The sequence below is a fragment of the Gorilla gorilla genome, chromosome 17 (genome assembly GCF_029281585.2).
Source record: "Gorilla gorilla gorilla isolate KB3781 chromosome 17, NHGRI_mGorGor1-v2.1_pri, whole genome shotgun sequence".
NCBI lineage: Eukaryota > Metazoa > Chordata > Mammalia > Primates > Hominidae > Gorilla > Gorilla gorilla.
This window is the reverse complement of record NC_073241.2, coordinates 110,132,488-110,150,210: the sequence shown is the minus strand read 5'-3', so window position 1 is coordinate 110,150,210 and position 17,723 is coordinate 110,132,488. Positions and strand designations below refer to the sequence as shown.

General features: G+C 41.8%; 1 protein-coding gene across 4 annotated transcripts in view; it reads right to left on the bottom strand.

Moving 5' to 3' along the window:
- The window catches only part of LOC115931421 (solute carrier family 35 member F5-like), a 67,506-nt gene extending 50,167 nt beyond the window's left edge, over nt 1–17,339 (bottom strand). For 2 of the 4 annotated variants that reach the window (XM_063699334.1, XM_055368691.2), the window contains exons 1-5: nt 16,431–17,339; nt 11,445–11,612; nt 8,375–8,462; nt 5,378–5,442; nt 3,196–3,300 (exon numbers count right to left, since the gene is read on the bottom strand). In XM_063699334.1, coding sequence (XP_063555404.1) covers nt 3,196–3,300; nt 5,378–5,442; nt 8,375–8,462; nt 11,445–11,508 — 322 coding nt within the window. In that variant the 5' untranslated portion in view covers nt 11,509–11,612; nt 16,431–17,339. Of the gene's footprint in view, nt 1–3,195; nt 3,301–5,377; nt 5,443–8,374; nt 8,463–11,444; nt 12,928–13,843; nt 14,197–16,430 lie in introns of those variants that run through there. The other 2 variants (XM_055368689.2, XM_063699335.1) reach the window with 2 other exon arrangements.
- Between the last annotated feature and the right edge of the window lie 384 nt (nt 17,340–17,723).

The window sequence follows — 17,723 nt, the reverse complement described above, 5'->3', positions numbered from 1 at the left end:
AATCTATAAGCATAAAATAACATTTAATAATATTTAATTAGGTTTCTGGGAAGATTAGACAAAACACATAAAATATAGCATAGTATCTGGCACATGGTAAGCACTTAATAAAAGTTAGCTAATATTATTATAGAAATTAAGTTTATATATGACTATATACATGTAAAAGTAAATAATATAAAGAAAAAGGATTACAATTCTATAATAAATTTTGTTGTACTTCCTATACAGTTTATGTCACAAATTTGCTATATGATTTATGTAACTATACAGCTTTCTTAAAAGAAAATTAAATTACAGTAGATACATAATTGATACTTACTATGTCACCTAAATAATAAACCAGTCATTAGGATGCCTAGTTAAATCTTAACAGGGCAGGAGCACCCACTCTCTGTCTGATGCTAAAGACTCACAGCCACCCCACTTCTGTGAAGGGGGGCAAATAAGTCTGCCTTTCCCAGCAAGTTCCCACCCTCCACTCCACCCCATCTTCTGCAGCTCATGACTAACTGATGGAGGCTTTACGAGGCCAGCCATCACGACTCAAGGCCCAGACATATTAGCTGCTCTCCCTCTGCTCCCCGCCTCAGTACCTGCAATGAATTGGGCCAAACCTCAGTTATACTTGTGCGCCACACGGTTCTTTCCCCTTCTCTATCTTGCTTCCTTCACTGCAAGTTTTTCCTTCAGTGAACTCCCCACAAAAAATCACCCACACAAATTCCCCATCTCATATCCTGTTTTAGGGAGCCCAACTATTATGATTTGGCTCTGTGTCCCCACCCAAATCTCATCTTGACTTGTAATCCCCACGTGTCAGGGAGGGACCTGGTGGGAAGTGACTGGATCGTGGGGGTGGTTTCCCCCATGCTGTTCCCATCATAGTGAGTTCTTACAAGATTTGATGGTTTTAAAGTGTTTGGCAGTTCCCTCTTCTCAAGTTCTCTCTCTCTTGCCAGTGTGTAAAACATGCCTTGCTTCCCCTTCACCTTACGTCATGATTGTAAGTTTCCTGAGGCCTCCCCAGCCATGCAGAACTGTGAGTCAATTAAACCTCTTTTGTTTATAAATTACCCAGTCTCAGGTAGTTCTTTATAGCAGTGTGAAAACAGACTAATACACCAACTTACATCTATTGATTAAAAAAACAACAACAAAAGAACACATATACAGCAAGGACACATGACCTAAAATGCTTAAATAACATTACAAAGTTGTTTTAATGAAACACCAAAATGTGACATTACCAAGATCTAAATCTATTTTCTAGTCCCTGAAGTGCTGAGTCTATGAAATCCCACATAAATTAACATCCTTTGACCTAGAGACAAAAGTCCCAATGACCCCACCTATTCCCTCGACTGCCCAGAATCTGGCGCCACATGCCTTTCTGTTCTTCTTCCACAAAGCGAAGTTCCAGCACAATCATTCAGATCTACTCACTGCTCCCTGTTAAGCCTCTGCTCACACTCCCTTGCCTGAAGAGCCCCCAACATCCCAATCCTAACTTCTCCAAATCCTGTCTATTCTAAAGCCCAGGGCAGATCAATATTGCTTTACATATCACATCACATATGAACAGGACCAACACAAGCCACATGTCTATATGCACTCTCCCTAATATGAGTAAATTAAGCAATTTTTCTTGCAAGTTGTCAATGTATAAATTTTTAAAAAGTACCACTGACCCAACCATCTACCTATAACACTAAAAAAAACTAGCATTTTATTCCATTCCAAATAAAATTTTCTATGACTCTCAAATAAAATATCATTAAAATTATCTTTTCTTTTTTAAGAGACAGCATCTTACTCTGTTACCCAGGCTAGAGTGCAGAGACACAATCATAGCTCACTGCAGACTCGAACTCCTGGACTCAAGTGATTCTCCTGCCTCAGCCTCTCATGCAGCTGGGATTACAAACACATGTAACCAAACCTGGCTATTATGCTATATTTCTTGAATTCTACATTTAAAAAGAATTTAAGCAATCATTCAGCCTCATGGCTTTTCAAACATTTTATTTTTGTTAGTCTTTAGGTACAAGTATTTAATCTATTTTTAGTTTTAAAATAGTTTTAAAATAGTCTTTTTTAAAAAAAAAATTAAATAGAAATGCAGTCTCCCTATGTTGCCCAGGCTGATCTTGAATCCCTGGCTTCAAGCAGTCCTCCTGCCTCAGCCTCTCAAAGTGCTGGGATCACAGGCGTGAGCCACAATGCCCAGCCATAAGAAAAATCTTTACTATAAATTAAATTCTAATGCAAAATGCTCAACAAAGTAGAGCTGTTCCACAGGTGAAGCAGCAAAGGAGTCCAAGAACTAGACCCCTGCATGCAACTGTATTTCCTTCCAACCATCCCAGAAGCCTACCTATTCCCTAAATCACAGTTTAGAGGCCATTCCTCTAGTCCAATTTCCTGATATTTCAGATGCCTGTGAGATAAATAAAGTTACAACAGCTGGATTCCAGGTCTCCTGACTCCTTGTAAGCTGCACTTTGAACTCTTATCACGGAGCTTCTTTATCTATTTATATTCAGATATCTTTTGAAAGATTATCTTGTCAATGTGTTCTTCATCTGTAGTCCTACAGATATCGCAAGTTCTTTCCTGAACTGATGTCAGGCAAAGGAAAATTTATAAACCATATCCAGAAACTATAATTGGGTAATTTGAGAATGAATCTATGTTATAAAAGTGTCTGTGTCTTAAAGATAAAATGCAAATGAAAAGCATTTAAATGGCCCACAATTTTTAACGTACATAAGTACATAGACTGCGACAGCATTAAACATATAATTCGGGGGCAGTCTCCCCAGTCCTTTGCTAACTATTCAAAAATGGCAAAATGTAAAATACAGCAGGTAAACTCTCACATGCTTATAAGAGCATAAATCTGTCCTATCAGTGAGATAAATATCTGACTTGCAGTCTGAAGACATCAATTTGAAAAAAGTGTTAGGAGTTTCTTTCTGTCTCACACTGAGGAGACGGGCACTCCCTCATAGGTGCACAACTATGCAGGATAAAGTAAGGAAAACATTGGGACTGGCCTTCATAATCTTTAAATGGTTTTAAAGAATCATACGGAAGAAAAAAAAGGCTTCCCTATTCCCTCCAAAAAACAAAAGCAAAACCCTGTGTTAATCATTTAGAGTAAATAGCCTCCCAAGTTACATATATTCTTACCAAAGAACATTGGAATATCCAACTTGTCTTCTCTATCTACTTTTCTCTTAATCATAACAATATAGACAGCATAGAGCATGGCTCCAGCAAGAGACCAAATGGAACCTGTAAAAATGGACGTGATTTAAAGCAATCACTCATTAGCTCATTCAATATACGCTTAAAATCCAATAATGTGTCAGATAATATTGCAAGAATATACAAAAGTGAAAAGATATGTAATGATATAAATCACCTTTATATTGATATAAAGATATATAATGAAAAGGTATAGCCTACCCCATCCAAGTCTTCTAGGAGTACAGGAAAGAGTTTAATGTGTTAACAAATAAATGCAAAAGCATTCACCTCAATGATCCGACCAAAACCTATACATATTATAATAATACAACTCCAAAGTAACACTTTGTTTTTAATTTAGAAATGCATGTTTCTTATTTTACCCTACATAAACAATCTTGACACCTGGCATTTTCCAACTTAACAAATGTTTTTTTCCATCACTAAGCTGTTGCTTGTATTGTCTTCCTTACCCCCATATACCATTCTTAATATGTATTGCACTACCACTCCCATCTTAAAGGCTCTGTTAAAGTTCCATTTCTTCCACAAAGCATCCTCTTTCTAATCGGCTGTATTTCTGTCCTGTCTTCTGTTTTAGACAATACTTACTATTGTCAAGTATGGTATTAGTTTAATCCCTAGTAGCTTCATTTTATAAATCTCATATTGTTCCAAATCAAGAACTCCTTGAAAACTGCAAACACATAATTTATACTTTTTAATGTTCCGAAATAGCTAACATAATACAGATCTCACAGTACATGAATAATAAATACTGATTCTCTTTATTAACTCTCAAAAACATTTAAACTTTTCTAAACAGCTAAATAATGTTCTGCCAAGTGGTCATATTCAATACTTTAATCAATTATTCAAAAGACGAATGTTTTATTACATTTTTTTTATTATTTTCAAACTTTTTTTAAAGCTAAGGAAAAGCCTGTCAACAAAATCTTGCATACACATGCACATACCAAATACATACATTGTTTTATATACACAAAGCTGCTCTGGGTGAGAAAGAGGTGAGGAGGTTCAAAGCACAGCTCACTGGGTAGTAGCTAGGAATAATTCAGAAAGCATTGTTCTATTCAATAAACCTCAAATATCTAAAGAAGTATTCAAAGAGAAATAATTAATCTAGGTTTATTTTATTATGAGGTCTCACTATGCTGCCCAGGCTGGTATTGAACTCCTGGCCTCAAGCGATCCTCCCACCTTGGCCTCCCAAAGCACTGGGATAACAGGCATGAGTCACCATGCTCAGCCCAGCTAGGTTCTGATTACTTTTGTTTTTGTTAAGTCTAAGCAATGGATCAAAATCTAAGTGTTCACCATAGCAGTAACTATGAATCAAGAATCAAGAGTAAATGACAATATTCGTGGGTGAAGATATGACAGCAACAGGAAATTTGTATAGCCTCAAAGTATCCCCCACAAGATGCTTATTACTTACAGTGGGAAATATTAGTAACTTTACACTGGAGTAGGGTGGTTAATTTTAACCACCTTAAAATTAACATTACCAGCAACAGGACAAATCAATATCATGTGCCTTTTGGTAGAATGCACTGATCAGGAAACAATATCACTTCCATTATATTCTTACCAAAAATGCACAACCTCAATTTAACCAAAGAAAATGTCAGACAAATGCAAATTGAGGAACATTCTACAAACCAACTAGGTGGTACCCTACAAAAGTGTCAAGGTCATAAAAGACAAGAAGACTGAGGAACACTTCTGCATTTAAAGGAAACTAAGGAAACACGACAATTAAATGCAATAAATGATCCTGGATCAGAAAAAGAACATTAGTGGAAAAAATGGCAAAATTTGAAAAGGCTTTATAGATAACAGTATCATAATCAACGTTAATTTCTGATTTTTATAACTGTATAATATTTATGTAAGTTGTTAACATTTGAAAAATCTGGGTGAAGGCTATGAGAATTCACTAAACTATTTACGCATTTTTTTATGTTATTTCCAAAGGAAAAGTTCAAAAAAAAAACACCCTGCTAGTGCCTACCCTTCGTACGTTCATCTGTGCACATGAGCACGCACATGTAACTTTCTTGTTTACTCTAACAGAGAGAATCCAGAGTCAAGTACTTACCTATTGTACCTCTTCCAGCAGATTTTTCAGACCCTGACAGGTTTACCAGTACAACACCTCCAATGCTATGAGAATAACAGTCATTAATGATGAGCTAAAGAATTCTGAAAAGGCTAATCATAAAGATAAAAATTATTTATAAGTGATCAAGACTAATCTCAACTTTGGGTAAAACTATCAAATAATTTAGCAATTTCAATAATAATATCTAACAATATCAATATAATATAGTGTTATATTTGTATTAACTCATTTAATCCTCACAAAATGTACAATATTATACCTTATAAGGAAGTCTTATTATTGCCATTCCCATTTTACATGTGAAAGCTAATACATAAAGAGGTAAGGTAACTTGACCAAGATCACATAGCTGAGACTGAAATACAGGCAGTTTTACTCCAGAGTCCAGTGCTTTTATGTGCTATGCTATCCACTGTCTTTCAGTTAAGAATGAATTAACCAACTTGTCATCCCTTTCCAATCTTTCTTTTGGATTATACAAATATATCAAACCCATATAAATCCACCAATGGTACTACTCTTGCTTATTGGTAAAATCTAAATTAACAGTAAAACTATCCTTACGTGCTTAAACAATTTCACTAATCTCATGATTTTAGTGGATAAAAATAAGACTGAATTAAGGATGTAGAGATATCAGAGGTCATTCATAAACTCAATTGTTATTTTCTGGGCATCTAATATGGGCAAAGCACTGGGTTACAGAAGTGAACAATACAGATGTGGTTCCTGTCCTCAGGGAACTCTTTACATTGTCTATTTCTATGAATCTTATAAATTGTAACACGTTTTCAAGTAGACGAGATATTGCTAATTAAAAAAAAATTAGCCTAATTCTCTCACCCTGATGAGAAAGACCAGTGTGGCAGTGGGAGAGGAAGATGAAAGAAAATATGTATTCCCTTACGGAAAGATGTCATCAGAACTCAAGTGTAGTCCTCACATTAAATATGCAAACCCTTCAATTAAATCATCACAATTTTCTGTAATAATCACTGTTCATATTCAGATTCAGCTATTATTTATTGAGTATCCACAATATATTAGAAACCAGGGATTTTGTTTCCATTTAAAAGATGAAGATTATGATAATGGCTAAATATAGTGAGCACCTCCTGTTGTGTATCAGACATTGTTCCAAGCACTTTAGAACTTCTACTCATTTAATCCTCATAATAATCCTATGAGAGAAATCCTATTATTATCCCCAATATACAGATGAGAAAATTGGCACAGAAATGTAAGGAACTTGTTCAAGATCTCAAAACTAGTAATGATGGAGATGGGATTGGATTCCAAGTTGTTTGGCTTGAGGCCACACTCTTGTCTCTCAATTGATGAAATGAGATTTCTTTGCTTAGATTCCCTTCAAGATTGTTGCTATGTAAAATTCTTTTTATAGCATCAGAAATTGAATCTCTTAGTAAAATGCCAATTCAAAACAAAATATTAAACAATGTTTAATACATAATTCTTAAGAACATATACTTACTCAAAAAATTTCTAAGTAACACTTTTTTTTAAAGGTACAGATAGTAAATATTTTAGGCTTCTGGGCCACATGGTATTGCAATTCAGCTCTGCCTCTGTAGTGCTAAAATGGCCATAGACAATTTGCAAATAGATGAGAGTGGCTGTGTTCTAATACAATCTGATTTACAAAACCAGCAGCTGACCCAACATAGTTTGCCAACCTCTGTTCGTCTACCTACTTTAATGAGAAGAAGTAATGTACTCTGTCAAAATACTTACAAGTTCAATATTTTATATCCATTTCCTTCTTTATCAAGTCTTTATTAAGATACCACGAAGAAAAGTTATAAATTAGCACATATTTTAAATAAAGTTAAATAAAACCTCATTTACTTCTCCAATACAAACATATTTCCCTAATGCAAAAATTTGCTCGGCTTAAAACATTAGTAAGCCATGTAAAAGAATAAATCCCTAGTGGCCATAAAGTCTAAATGATAAATTAGTTGGATCAACCAGCTGCCCATTGGAGCAACCGTGGTTAATTTACCCTTATAACTAAAAAAGAAAAACATTTAATATTAAGAGCTACCAGTCTTCTATGATTGCCCAATACCAGACACTTCATAGCTATTACCACTAAACTTTAAAACAAGGCTGCAAGGTAAAATAGATAATATCATTTTCTCAACTAGGAAACCCTTTCAGAGTTTAAGGAAACTGCCCCAGGGCAAACAGCAGAGCTCTTATTCAATCTCAGCTTTGATAACCAAGAAACACTACTCTCCATCAAATCATCCTGCTACCTTCTCTGATTTTGTTTCATAAAATAAGTTTTATTAAACCAACACATCTTTTTTCAATACTGTCTATGGGCAAAGCCCTATGCTAGGTCTTTGATGACACAAATATAAAACAAGGCTATGGTCTTCAAGGGTTTACAAACCAGTAGGAAAGACAAGACAAACATACACAAAGTTAAATTAAAATATTTAAGTATAGTTATCAGCAACACTCATATTATGCAGTAGTGCAAAACTGCCAAATGAATTATACAGAAAATAACTGAAACATCACCTGAGGCTTAGACAATTAGAGAAAACTGAATGTTAGCTTTCTAAGAGAAGTAGAAAAAGGAGAAATAAAAATCAAAACAAAGAGGGGAAATTGCCTTAAGAAGAAGAAATAGAAACTTGGGAGATTATGAGGATTAAGCTGCCACATTAAGTGTGAACGTCAGTCCAATACTTGATGAGTCTGCAGACACATGAATGGGAACCAAAGCAGCCTTGGGGTTTTCCCTCTGGTTACCCTACCCAGGAAGGTTTAGAAACCTAGTGCAGGATGTGACAGGGCTAAGTAGCATCATGTCCACTTAAAGCCTTCTTTTATCCACATCTTTCTTTGCTCTTACAATACAAACTACCCTGGTGCCACTATCAGAAATTGTAATATTGTATTTTTAAGCAGAGTAAACTAGCTATCACACTATATGCTTACCTTAAAATTACAGCTAATAGTTTAGAAAGGGTAAATCTATCTCCACTCTTACTTGGAAATACTGCAGCAAGGATTAAGGTAAAAAGTCCTATGAGGAGAAAAGAATTTAAAAATGGTACATGAGTTTAAATACTGTCAACATTTTTACTACCAACTTCATTGTTTAAATAAGCAAATTATATACCTACCTTTCAAATTATTTTTGTCACTCTTAACTAAGAAAATGACTGCAGTTAAGTAATGACTAGACTGAAATGTTTAAAGTTCATGCATAAAATAGCCTCCAAACTAAACCATGTTTATTTCAACAGTACAGATCAAGTACAGTCCTATTTATTTTAAACTAATAAGAAACTTAAATCTTATTCAGAGTAACAAGCTGACTTCATCATAATCAAGCCTGTGTCCCTAAAGTTACTTTTATAGCTTTAAAAATACTTTTGTCTTCCAGATTTGAAAGGTGATTCAATCTTAAAAATAAAACACCTATCATAGGGCAAATTATAGTTCTGAAATAAGCAATTAAATTTTAGCCAAAGGGTCTAGAAAAAGATCTCTGGAAAGGATGTGTGAAGGGAAAGGCAACTACAATACAAAAGGCCAGCCTATAAAACTGTAATATGTTGTTATATAAAAAATATTGTAAAGTATTTGAAGGAACATAAATAGCACAGGCTAAGGCATGAAACTACAGTCATGCTTAACAACAGGGATAAATATAGAGAAAATGTGTGTTGTTAGGCAATGTCATCCTTGTGCCACCATCATAGAGCATACTCACACAAACCTAAATGGTATAGCCTACTACACAGATAGGCTATATGCTATAAGCCTATTGCTTGTAGGCTACCAACTTGTATGGCATGCTACTGTATTGAATACTGTAGGCAACTGTAGCACAATGGTAAGTATTTGTGTATCCAAACATATTTAAACATAGAAAAGGTACAGTAAAAATACAGTATTATAATCTTATGGGACCACCATCGTATATGCAGTCTGTTGTAGACTGAAACATCATATGCAGCACCTGACTGTATACAGATTAAAAGGCAGTTATAACAGACTAATGTATATTAGAACTAATGTAAGAAGCTATAACAAGATTAAAATGTTGTACATGTACACATATATATAACAGAAATACATACACTGATTTATAATGCAGATTTTTAAAGACAAATTTCTTACTGGAAGTTGAAGATAAAATATTAACTATAGCAACTTGTGTGTCTGAAAGTGCTTCTTGATATGACAAATTTGCCAAAAACCACTAAAGAAAAAGAAAACCAAAGTGAACCCTAATGAAAGACATGTTTAAATCTGTCATTACAATTCAGAATTCCCTTTTTTGTTCTCCTCCTAAATACCGTTCTCACAAGATGTTTTAAAAGCTGCTTTGTATTGAAAAAATCACAGGCTCCCAAAAAAGACAAACATTTATAATCAGACCTAAGACCATGCTACCCAATTGCCCTTAAAATTTAACAATAGTTGGTTAACAATTAGCATTCAGGTTTTTTTTTATGAGTAAAATCAAGTATCAAATCAATTTAAAAATTTGCTTTATCTAGGCTGCATGTAGTGGCTCATGCCTGTAATCCCAGTACTTTGGGAGGCTGAGGTGGGTGGATTGCTTGAGCCCAGAAAGACCAGCCTGGGCAACACAGTGAAACCCCATTTCTACAAAAAAAAATACAAAAATTAGCCAGGCATGGTAGTGCACACCTGTAATCCCAGCTACTCAGGAGGCTGAGGTGGGAGGATTACTTGAGCCTGGGAGGTTGAGGCTGCAGTGAGGCATAACTCCCTCACTGCACTTCAGCCTAGGTGACAGAGAGACCATTTCTCAAAAAAAAAAAAAAATTGCTTTGTCTAAGTACTGCTGACACTCTGTTAAGTTTATCTAAATCATATTTAAATTTGAGAAAATTCTCCAACATTAGAATATATACAGATGAATACAGCATAATGAGAAATCTATTAAACCAGATGATGTGCATGGATATGGATGGACCTAGCTAGCTAGCTGGATTGAAAAATAAAAGGCTATATTCACTTTGGAAATTTAGAAATGTCCTATGAAAATGATAATTTATTGATTAATTGTGATTGCTTTTCTGAATCTCAGTTTGGAGACACAACCCAAAGAGTTCTCATAACTTTGGATACAGTGAAGGAAGTTTTCCAGCTATCAGGACTTTTTTTAAAAAATTCTTTCTTCTCTTCCACTTATCTAGGTTAGGATGGAGAATAAGAAATAATACTTTTTTTGATGACGGTTGGCAGGATGTGTGTGTGTCCAAAGTTCAGTAATTTTCACTGATAATTCATCCATTTTTTTGTGGATAACACTTTTTTACTATCTGAAACAATGCTACTATGAATATCTTAATTCTAGTACACACCTGCCACCTGGTGCATAAGTACATGAGTGTCACCAAAGCATATACTAAGAGGTAGATTGCTGGGTCAAGCAAACTAAACTAATAGCTGGTTTTTGGTGTCTCTGTTACTTACACTGGTTGACTCGAAGAGTTATTCCACCAAATGACTTATCTCTATTAAGAGAAGGACATCTCTCGATCTCTCTCAGAGCTTGTGGCTGAGTAGTTTTACACTAGTATTTACATTGAAAAGAAGTAGTAGAGACACATGATTGTAGAGCACTACCAGAACGCAGCAGATGGCTGAGAGCCTAGTAGTCTCCATTCAGTCCATACTGTACTCAAGGCTGAAGCCAGAATGAAACTGTGGCAACGTGGTTCTGATTCCATCTGCAATCCTTTGATTTCCTAGATAATTTCACATGCCTATCTAGATAGGTCTCGAACTCCTGACCTGAGGTAGTCGACCCACCTCAGCCTCCCACAGTGCTGAGATTACAGGCATGAGCCACCACGACCTGCTAGGAGTTCACGCTTTAGTTGGGGAAAATATACAATAAGCAAGCCAATTTTTAAAAAGAGAACTGCAATTAGAGTTAAATGCTACAAAGACAATCTCACAGGAAGATGGGATGTAGAATGATAAGGCTCTCAGAATAGTAGGAGAAACTATTGCTTCTTACGATGTTTGTCTTTCTTTGTATCAGTGCTCAGCTGAGTCTGCAGTGCTTCAGAGGCAGCTTTCATTTTATAAAAATCTATGATTTCTCCTTCCAGTTGTTTTTCTCTTCCTCGAGCTTCCTTATCTCCTCCTGTTGAATCATTTTAAGATGCTCGAATTTGTCCTGCAGCTGTGAAACCAATGTGCAGTTGTGACACCAAAGCAGTGTGGCTGAACACCCAAAAGAATATGCTTTTTTCTGATTATCAAACAAACCCAAATCATCACAGTAGAGCACGATCTTAATAACAATCTCAAAAACTCAGGAGTAAACACTCAGATATGGAATTTTTCTTTTCTTCTTTTTTCCTTTTATAAGATGGAGTCTCACTCTGTTGCCCAGTCTGGAGTGCACTGGTGCGATCTCAGCTCACTGCAACCTCCATCTCCCAGTTCAAGTGATTCTCCTGCCTCAGCCTCTTGAGTAGCTGGGACTACAGGCATGCACCACCACTACAGGCGTGTGCCACCACACCTGGCTAATTTTTGTATTTTTAGTAGAGATGGGGTTTTGCCATGTTGGCCAGGCTGGTCTCGAACTCCTGACCTCAGGTGATCCTCCCGCTTTGGCCTCCCAAAGACTTTTTTTTTTTTTTAATATAGAGACAAGTTCTCAGTACGTTGCCCAGGCTGGTCTCAAACTCCTAAGCTCAAGTGATCCTCCCACCTCAGCTTCCCAAAGTGCTGGGACTGACTGGATGCAGTGGCTCATGCTTGTAAACTCAGCACTTTGGGAGGCCAAGGTGGGAGGATCTCTTGAGCCCAGGAGTTCAAGACCAGACTGGGTGATATAACACAATAGTAAACTTCAACAGGAGAGAGAATCTGTAAACTTCAATATAGATCTTCTGAAATTATCCAGTCAGAGGACAAAGAAAAAAAGAATAAAAAAGAGAAAAGAAGGCTGGGTGTGGTGGCTCAAGCCTGTAATCCCAACACTTTGGGAGGCCGAGGCAGGCAGATTAAGAGGTCAGGAGTTCAAGACCAGCCTGTCCAACATGACAAAGCCCCATCTCTACTAAAAATACAAAAATTAGCCGGGTGTGGTGGCACACACCTGTAGTCCCAGCTACTTGGGAGGCTGAGGCAGGAGAATCACTTGAACCCAGGAGGCGGAGGTTGGAGTGCAATGTGAGCCGAGACCACACATTACACTCCAGCCTGGGTGACAGAGCATGACTCTGTCTCAAAAAAAAAAAAAAGAAAAAAAAAAGAGACAGAGAAAAGAAAGCCAACAAGACACCATTAGGCAAACCATTGTCAGGTTATGGGAGTTTGGGAAGGAAAGTAGAGAAAGGAGAAGAAAGCTTATTTAAAGAATGGCTGAAAACTGCCTAAATCATGGGAAAGATTTACACATCTAAATCCATGAAGCTTAAAGATTCCTAAAGAGGTTCAAACCAAATAGATACTCACCAAGTCACAATATAATCAAATAGTCAAAAGTTAAAGAAACTTTGCAGGTCAGGACAGAATCGAATAATACATTCAAAGTGCTGAAAGAAAAAAAGTGCCAGCAACTAATACTATGTCTGACAAAGCTGTCCTTCAGAAAGAAAAAAGAAATAACGTGCTTCCTCGACAAACAAAGCTGAGGGCATTCAGGACCACTAGGTCTACCTTAAAAAAATGCTTAATGGAGTTTTTCAAGTAAAAATGAATGAAGTTGGGAGCGGTGGCTCATGCCTGTAATCCCATTTTGGGAGGCTGAGGTGAGTGGATCACCTGAGGTCGGGAGGTCAAGACCAGCCTGGCCAACATGGCAAAACCCCACCCCCAGTAAAAATACAAAAAATTAGCCAGGTATGAAGGCCACTGAGATCGTGCCACTGCACTCCAGCCTGGGTGACAAGAGTCAAACTACATTTCAAAAACAAAAAACAAAACAAACAAAAAAAACAAAACTTGAGGCCTGGCCTTCTGCTCCTCTCCAACCCCCACTTCTCTGGGCCCAAGCCACCTTGGCTGAGGAGGGGGTGAGGAGGTGTGAGCCCCTGCCAGGAACCCCCTGCCCGGACCAAGTACTCGGCCCCCAGGCCTGCGTTCAGTGAGGCCTCCCGTGGCGTCAGCATGTTCGTGTGGAGGAATGTGGAAGGTCACTCTGCGGCCGTGTTCCCCTGGTACTCCATCCCCTTTCTCACCCCTCCCTGCAGCCACATGAGGCCCAGCAACCTGCCAGTCACTCAGTGGCCTCCAACCAAAGAAAACAACCTGCCAAGTTGGCAGCTGTTGCTCATGAGCATCCACCAGGTGGGACAGGGAGTGTTGACCCTGGGCGGCCCCCTGGAGCCACCTGCCCTGAAAGCCCAGGGCCCGCAACCCCACACACTTTGGGGGTGGTGGAACCTGGTAAAAGCTCACCTCCCACCATGGAGGAGGAGCCCTGGGCCCCTCAGGGGAGTCCCTGCTGAACAGTGAGACAGAGAATGACCATGATGATGCTTTCCTCTCCATCATGTCTCCTGACACCCAGTTGCCTCTACCACTCAGATGATGTCAGGCCCAGTCCCTCAGTGCCCTGCGCAAGGAACAGGACTCATCTTCTGAGAAGGATGGACGCAGCCCCAACAAATGGGACAAGGACCACATCCGGTGGCCCATGAGTGGCGGTCATGATCTTCAGCAAGCGGCACCAGGCCCTGGCAGGGAGCACCAGGGTCACTCCAACCAGGATATCCGGACCGTCAGCCAGATGCTGACTCTGGCCCAAAGACTTCTACTCAGTATGGAGCTCCAGGCGACTTTGCAGCCCCTGGTGAGGGAGGTGTACATACCATGAATTGTGGGACCTTCAGAGCTTTTCACTTTTCGGAAAATAGCTCCTGTAGGGGCTACAAGATGGAGTGTGAAGAGGGCCTGGGGCCACAGGGAGGTGCCTGCGGACTAGGGGGAGTTCATGCACCCCTTCTTTCCCCAGAGGGGCTGGACTCAGGTGAGTATGGGGGTGGGGGCTCCTGCACTTTGACACAGGCAGTGGGAGGGTTTTCTCCCCATTCCCTCTGCACTCCCAACTTGAGCTATACTTTTTAAGAAAGTGATTCACCCTGCCTTTGCCCCCTTCCCCAGAACAGAACACGTTGATCATGGGCGATATTTTTCATTGTGCCAAAAAGTTGCCATGACCGTCATTAAACCTGTTTAACACCAAATAATAAGGAAAATAAAATAAAAAATTCGGGCTTGGTGCAGAAACTCACCCCAAATAAATCACCTACCAAAATATTTACATAATGGTGGAAATATTCCAAAATTCAATATTTTGGGATTTATACACAAAAGATAAACAAATTAGAGGCCAAGAGGCTGCCAGAAGGGAAAAACGGGGCCTGGGAAGGCCGTTGTGAGGAATGAGCTGGGCCTAAAGAGGCCACTGGCAGGCGGGAGCTGGGCCTGCCGAAGCGGCCGAGAGGCAGGAGCTTTGGACTCGGGAGGCCGCAATGAGGCGAGAGCTAGCTGGGCATGGAGAGTCCGCTGTGAGTCCGCTGTGAGTCCGGGCCCATGCAGGCCTTCGAGAGGCAGGAGGCCGGGCCTGCAAAGGCCCACTGGAGGTCAAGTTCTGGGCCTGAAGAGGCCACCAAAAGTCAAAAGCGGGGCCTGGGAAGGCCGCCAAGAGCCATGAGCTGGTCTGGGCTGAAAGAGGCCACTGGGAGGCAGGAGGAGCTGGGCCTGGAGAGGCTGACTCGAGGAAGTTTTGCACCTGGAGAGGCCACCGAGAGGACGGAGCTGGGCCCGGGGAGGCCGACTTGCTGCTCTTCCAGGCCCAATTTCAGGCCGACTTGACGACGACTTGGGCCTGCAGAGGCCGCCGGGAGGCCCAAGCTGGGCCTAGAGGAGCCCACTGACCTTGCCATTGGAGGGCAGGAGCTGAGCCTGGAGAGGCCACCGTGAGGCCTGAGCTGGGCCTGGGGAGCTTGGCTTCGGGAAGTGGTGGGCCTACCAGGGCCGCTGGGAGCTGGGCAGGAGCTGAGTCCAAAGACGTTGTTGGGAGGCCAGAGTCAGGCCTGGAGACACAGCCGGGAGGAAGAGCTGGGCCCGGAGAGGACGCCGGGAGGCTGCAAGTGGGTCTGGAGAGGCCGATTTGAGGAGGCCCGGCCTCCGCCTCCCACATGGCGGCCTCTGCAGGCACAGCTGTTTCTCCTGGTTGCATCTCCCGCCTCCCAGCAAACAAGCTTTTTTGGCTCAGCTCCCGCCTGCGTTTGTACACCCCGAAGTTTCTGCAACCAAGCTCTTCAGACCCACATCCCGCCTCCCAGTACCTGAACAGTACCAGCTCCAGCTGGAGAACAGAGTCTGTAGGCCCCGCTGTTGCCTCCCAGGGGTGTCTCCAGACCCAGCTCTCGCCCCACCACGACCTCCCAGGCCCAAGTCGCTGCCTGCCTCCCAGCAGCCTGCGTGCGACCCTGCTCCTCCCTCACGGTGGCCTGTTGAGGCAGGGGCTCACGCTGACCTCTCTCAGCGTGGGAGGGGCCGGTGTGAGGCAAGGGGCTCAGGCTGACCTCTGTCAGCATGGGAGGGGCCCGTGTGAGGCAAGGGGCTCACGCTGACATCTCTCAGCATGGGAGGGGCCGGTGTGAGGCAAGGGGCTCATGCTGACCTCTCTCAGCGTGGGAGGAGCCAGTGTGTGGCAGGGGCTCATGCCTCTGGGCAGGGTACCAGAGGCATGGGCATCAACACGCCACCGTGAGGGAGGAGCTGGGCTGCACACAGGCTGCTGGGAGGCAGGCAGGGACTTGGCCCCGGGAGGCCGCCGTGGGGGCAAGAGCTGGGCCTGGAGAGGCCCCTGGGAGGCAAGAGTGGGACCTGCAGAGGCCACTCTCCAACCATTGCTGGGCCCATACAGGCCACCGGGCGGCAGGAATTAGGCCCGAAGAACTTGGCTGGAGAAAGTTCGGGACCTACAAAGGCGGTTGGGAGCTGGGCAGGAGTTGAGCCAAAAGAGCTTGCTTACTTGCTGGGAGGCAGGCCCGGGAGATGCCGACTTCAGGACAACTTGGGCCTGCAGAGGTCGCCGGGAGGCCCAAGCTTGGCGTGGAGAAGCCCACCGACCGGAGACCATTTGGGGCCTGCAGGTGCCATCGGAGGGCAGGAGCTCATCCTGGAGAGGCCACCGTGAGGCCTGACCTGGGCCTGGGGAGTGTGGCTTGAGGAAGCTGTGGGCCAACCAAGGCAGCCAGGAGATGGGTAGGCACTGAGTCCAAAGAGGTTGTTGACAGGCAGGAGTCGGGCCTGGAGACACAGCCAGGAAGAGGAGCTTGGCCCGGAGAGGACGCCCGGAGGGTGCAAGTGGTCTGGAGAGGCCGACTTGAGGAGGTTCTCAGCCCAGAGAGGCCGCCGGAAGGGAAAAACTGGGCCTGGAAAGGCTGTTGTGAGGAATGAGCCCCATGGGCCTGAAGAGGCCACTGGCAGGCGGGAGCTGGGTGTGTAGAAGCTGCTGAAAGGTTGGGAGCTTGGCTTGGGGGGTCCACAGTGAGGCAGATGCTGGGCCTGAAGAATCTGCTGTGAGGTAGATGTTGGGACTGTAGAGGCCGACAGGAGGCAGAGGCTGGGCCTGGAGGGGCCAAGATGCAGGAGCTGGGCCTGGAGAGGCTGCAAAGAAGCATGAGCTGGGCCTGGTGAGGTCGACTTGAGAAAGCTCAGGGCCTGGAGAGAAGGCTGGGAGGCAGGAGCTGGGTCTAAAGAGGCCATTGTAACGATGGAGCTGTGCCTGTGGAGGCTGTTGTGAGGCAGTAGGCTCATCTGCGGAGACTGCCATGAGGTGGGGTATGGGCCTAAATATGCCACTGTGAGTCATGAGCTTGGTCTGTAGAGGCTGACTGGAGAAAGTTCTGGGCCTGGAGAGGCTGCCGGGAAGTAGGAGCTGGGCCAAAAGATTTAAGCACATTTAAATTTGTTAGGCACTTTATTTCCATTATTACAATAGATAATAATATATTTAATATATTAATATATTTAACATATTAATATATATAATAAATATATATTTATTAGATATCCAATATATAATAAAATAATTATAGAACTCACCATAATGTAGAATCAGTGGGCGTGTTAAGCTTGTTTTCCTGAAACTGGATGGTCCCACCTGAGCGTGATGGGACAAAGTGACAGATCAATAGGTATTAGATTCTCATAAGGACAGCACAACCTAGATCCCTCACATGCACGGTTCACAACAGGGTGCGTTCTCCTATGAGAATCTAATGCTGCTGCTCATCTGAGAAGGTGGAGCTCAGGCGGGAAT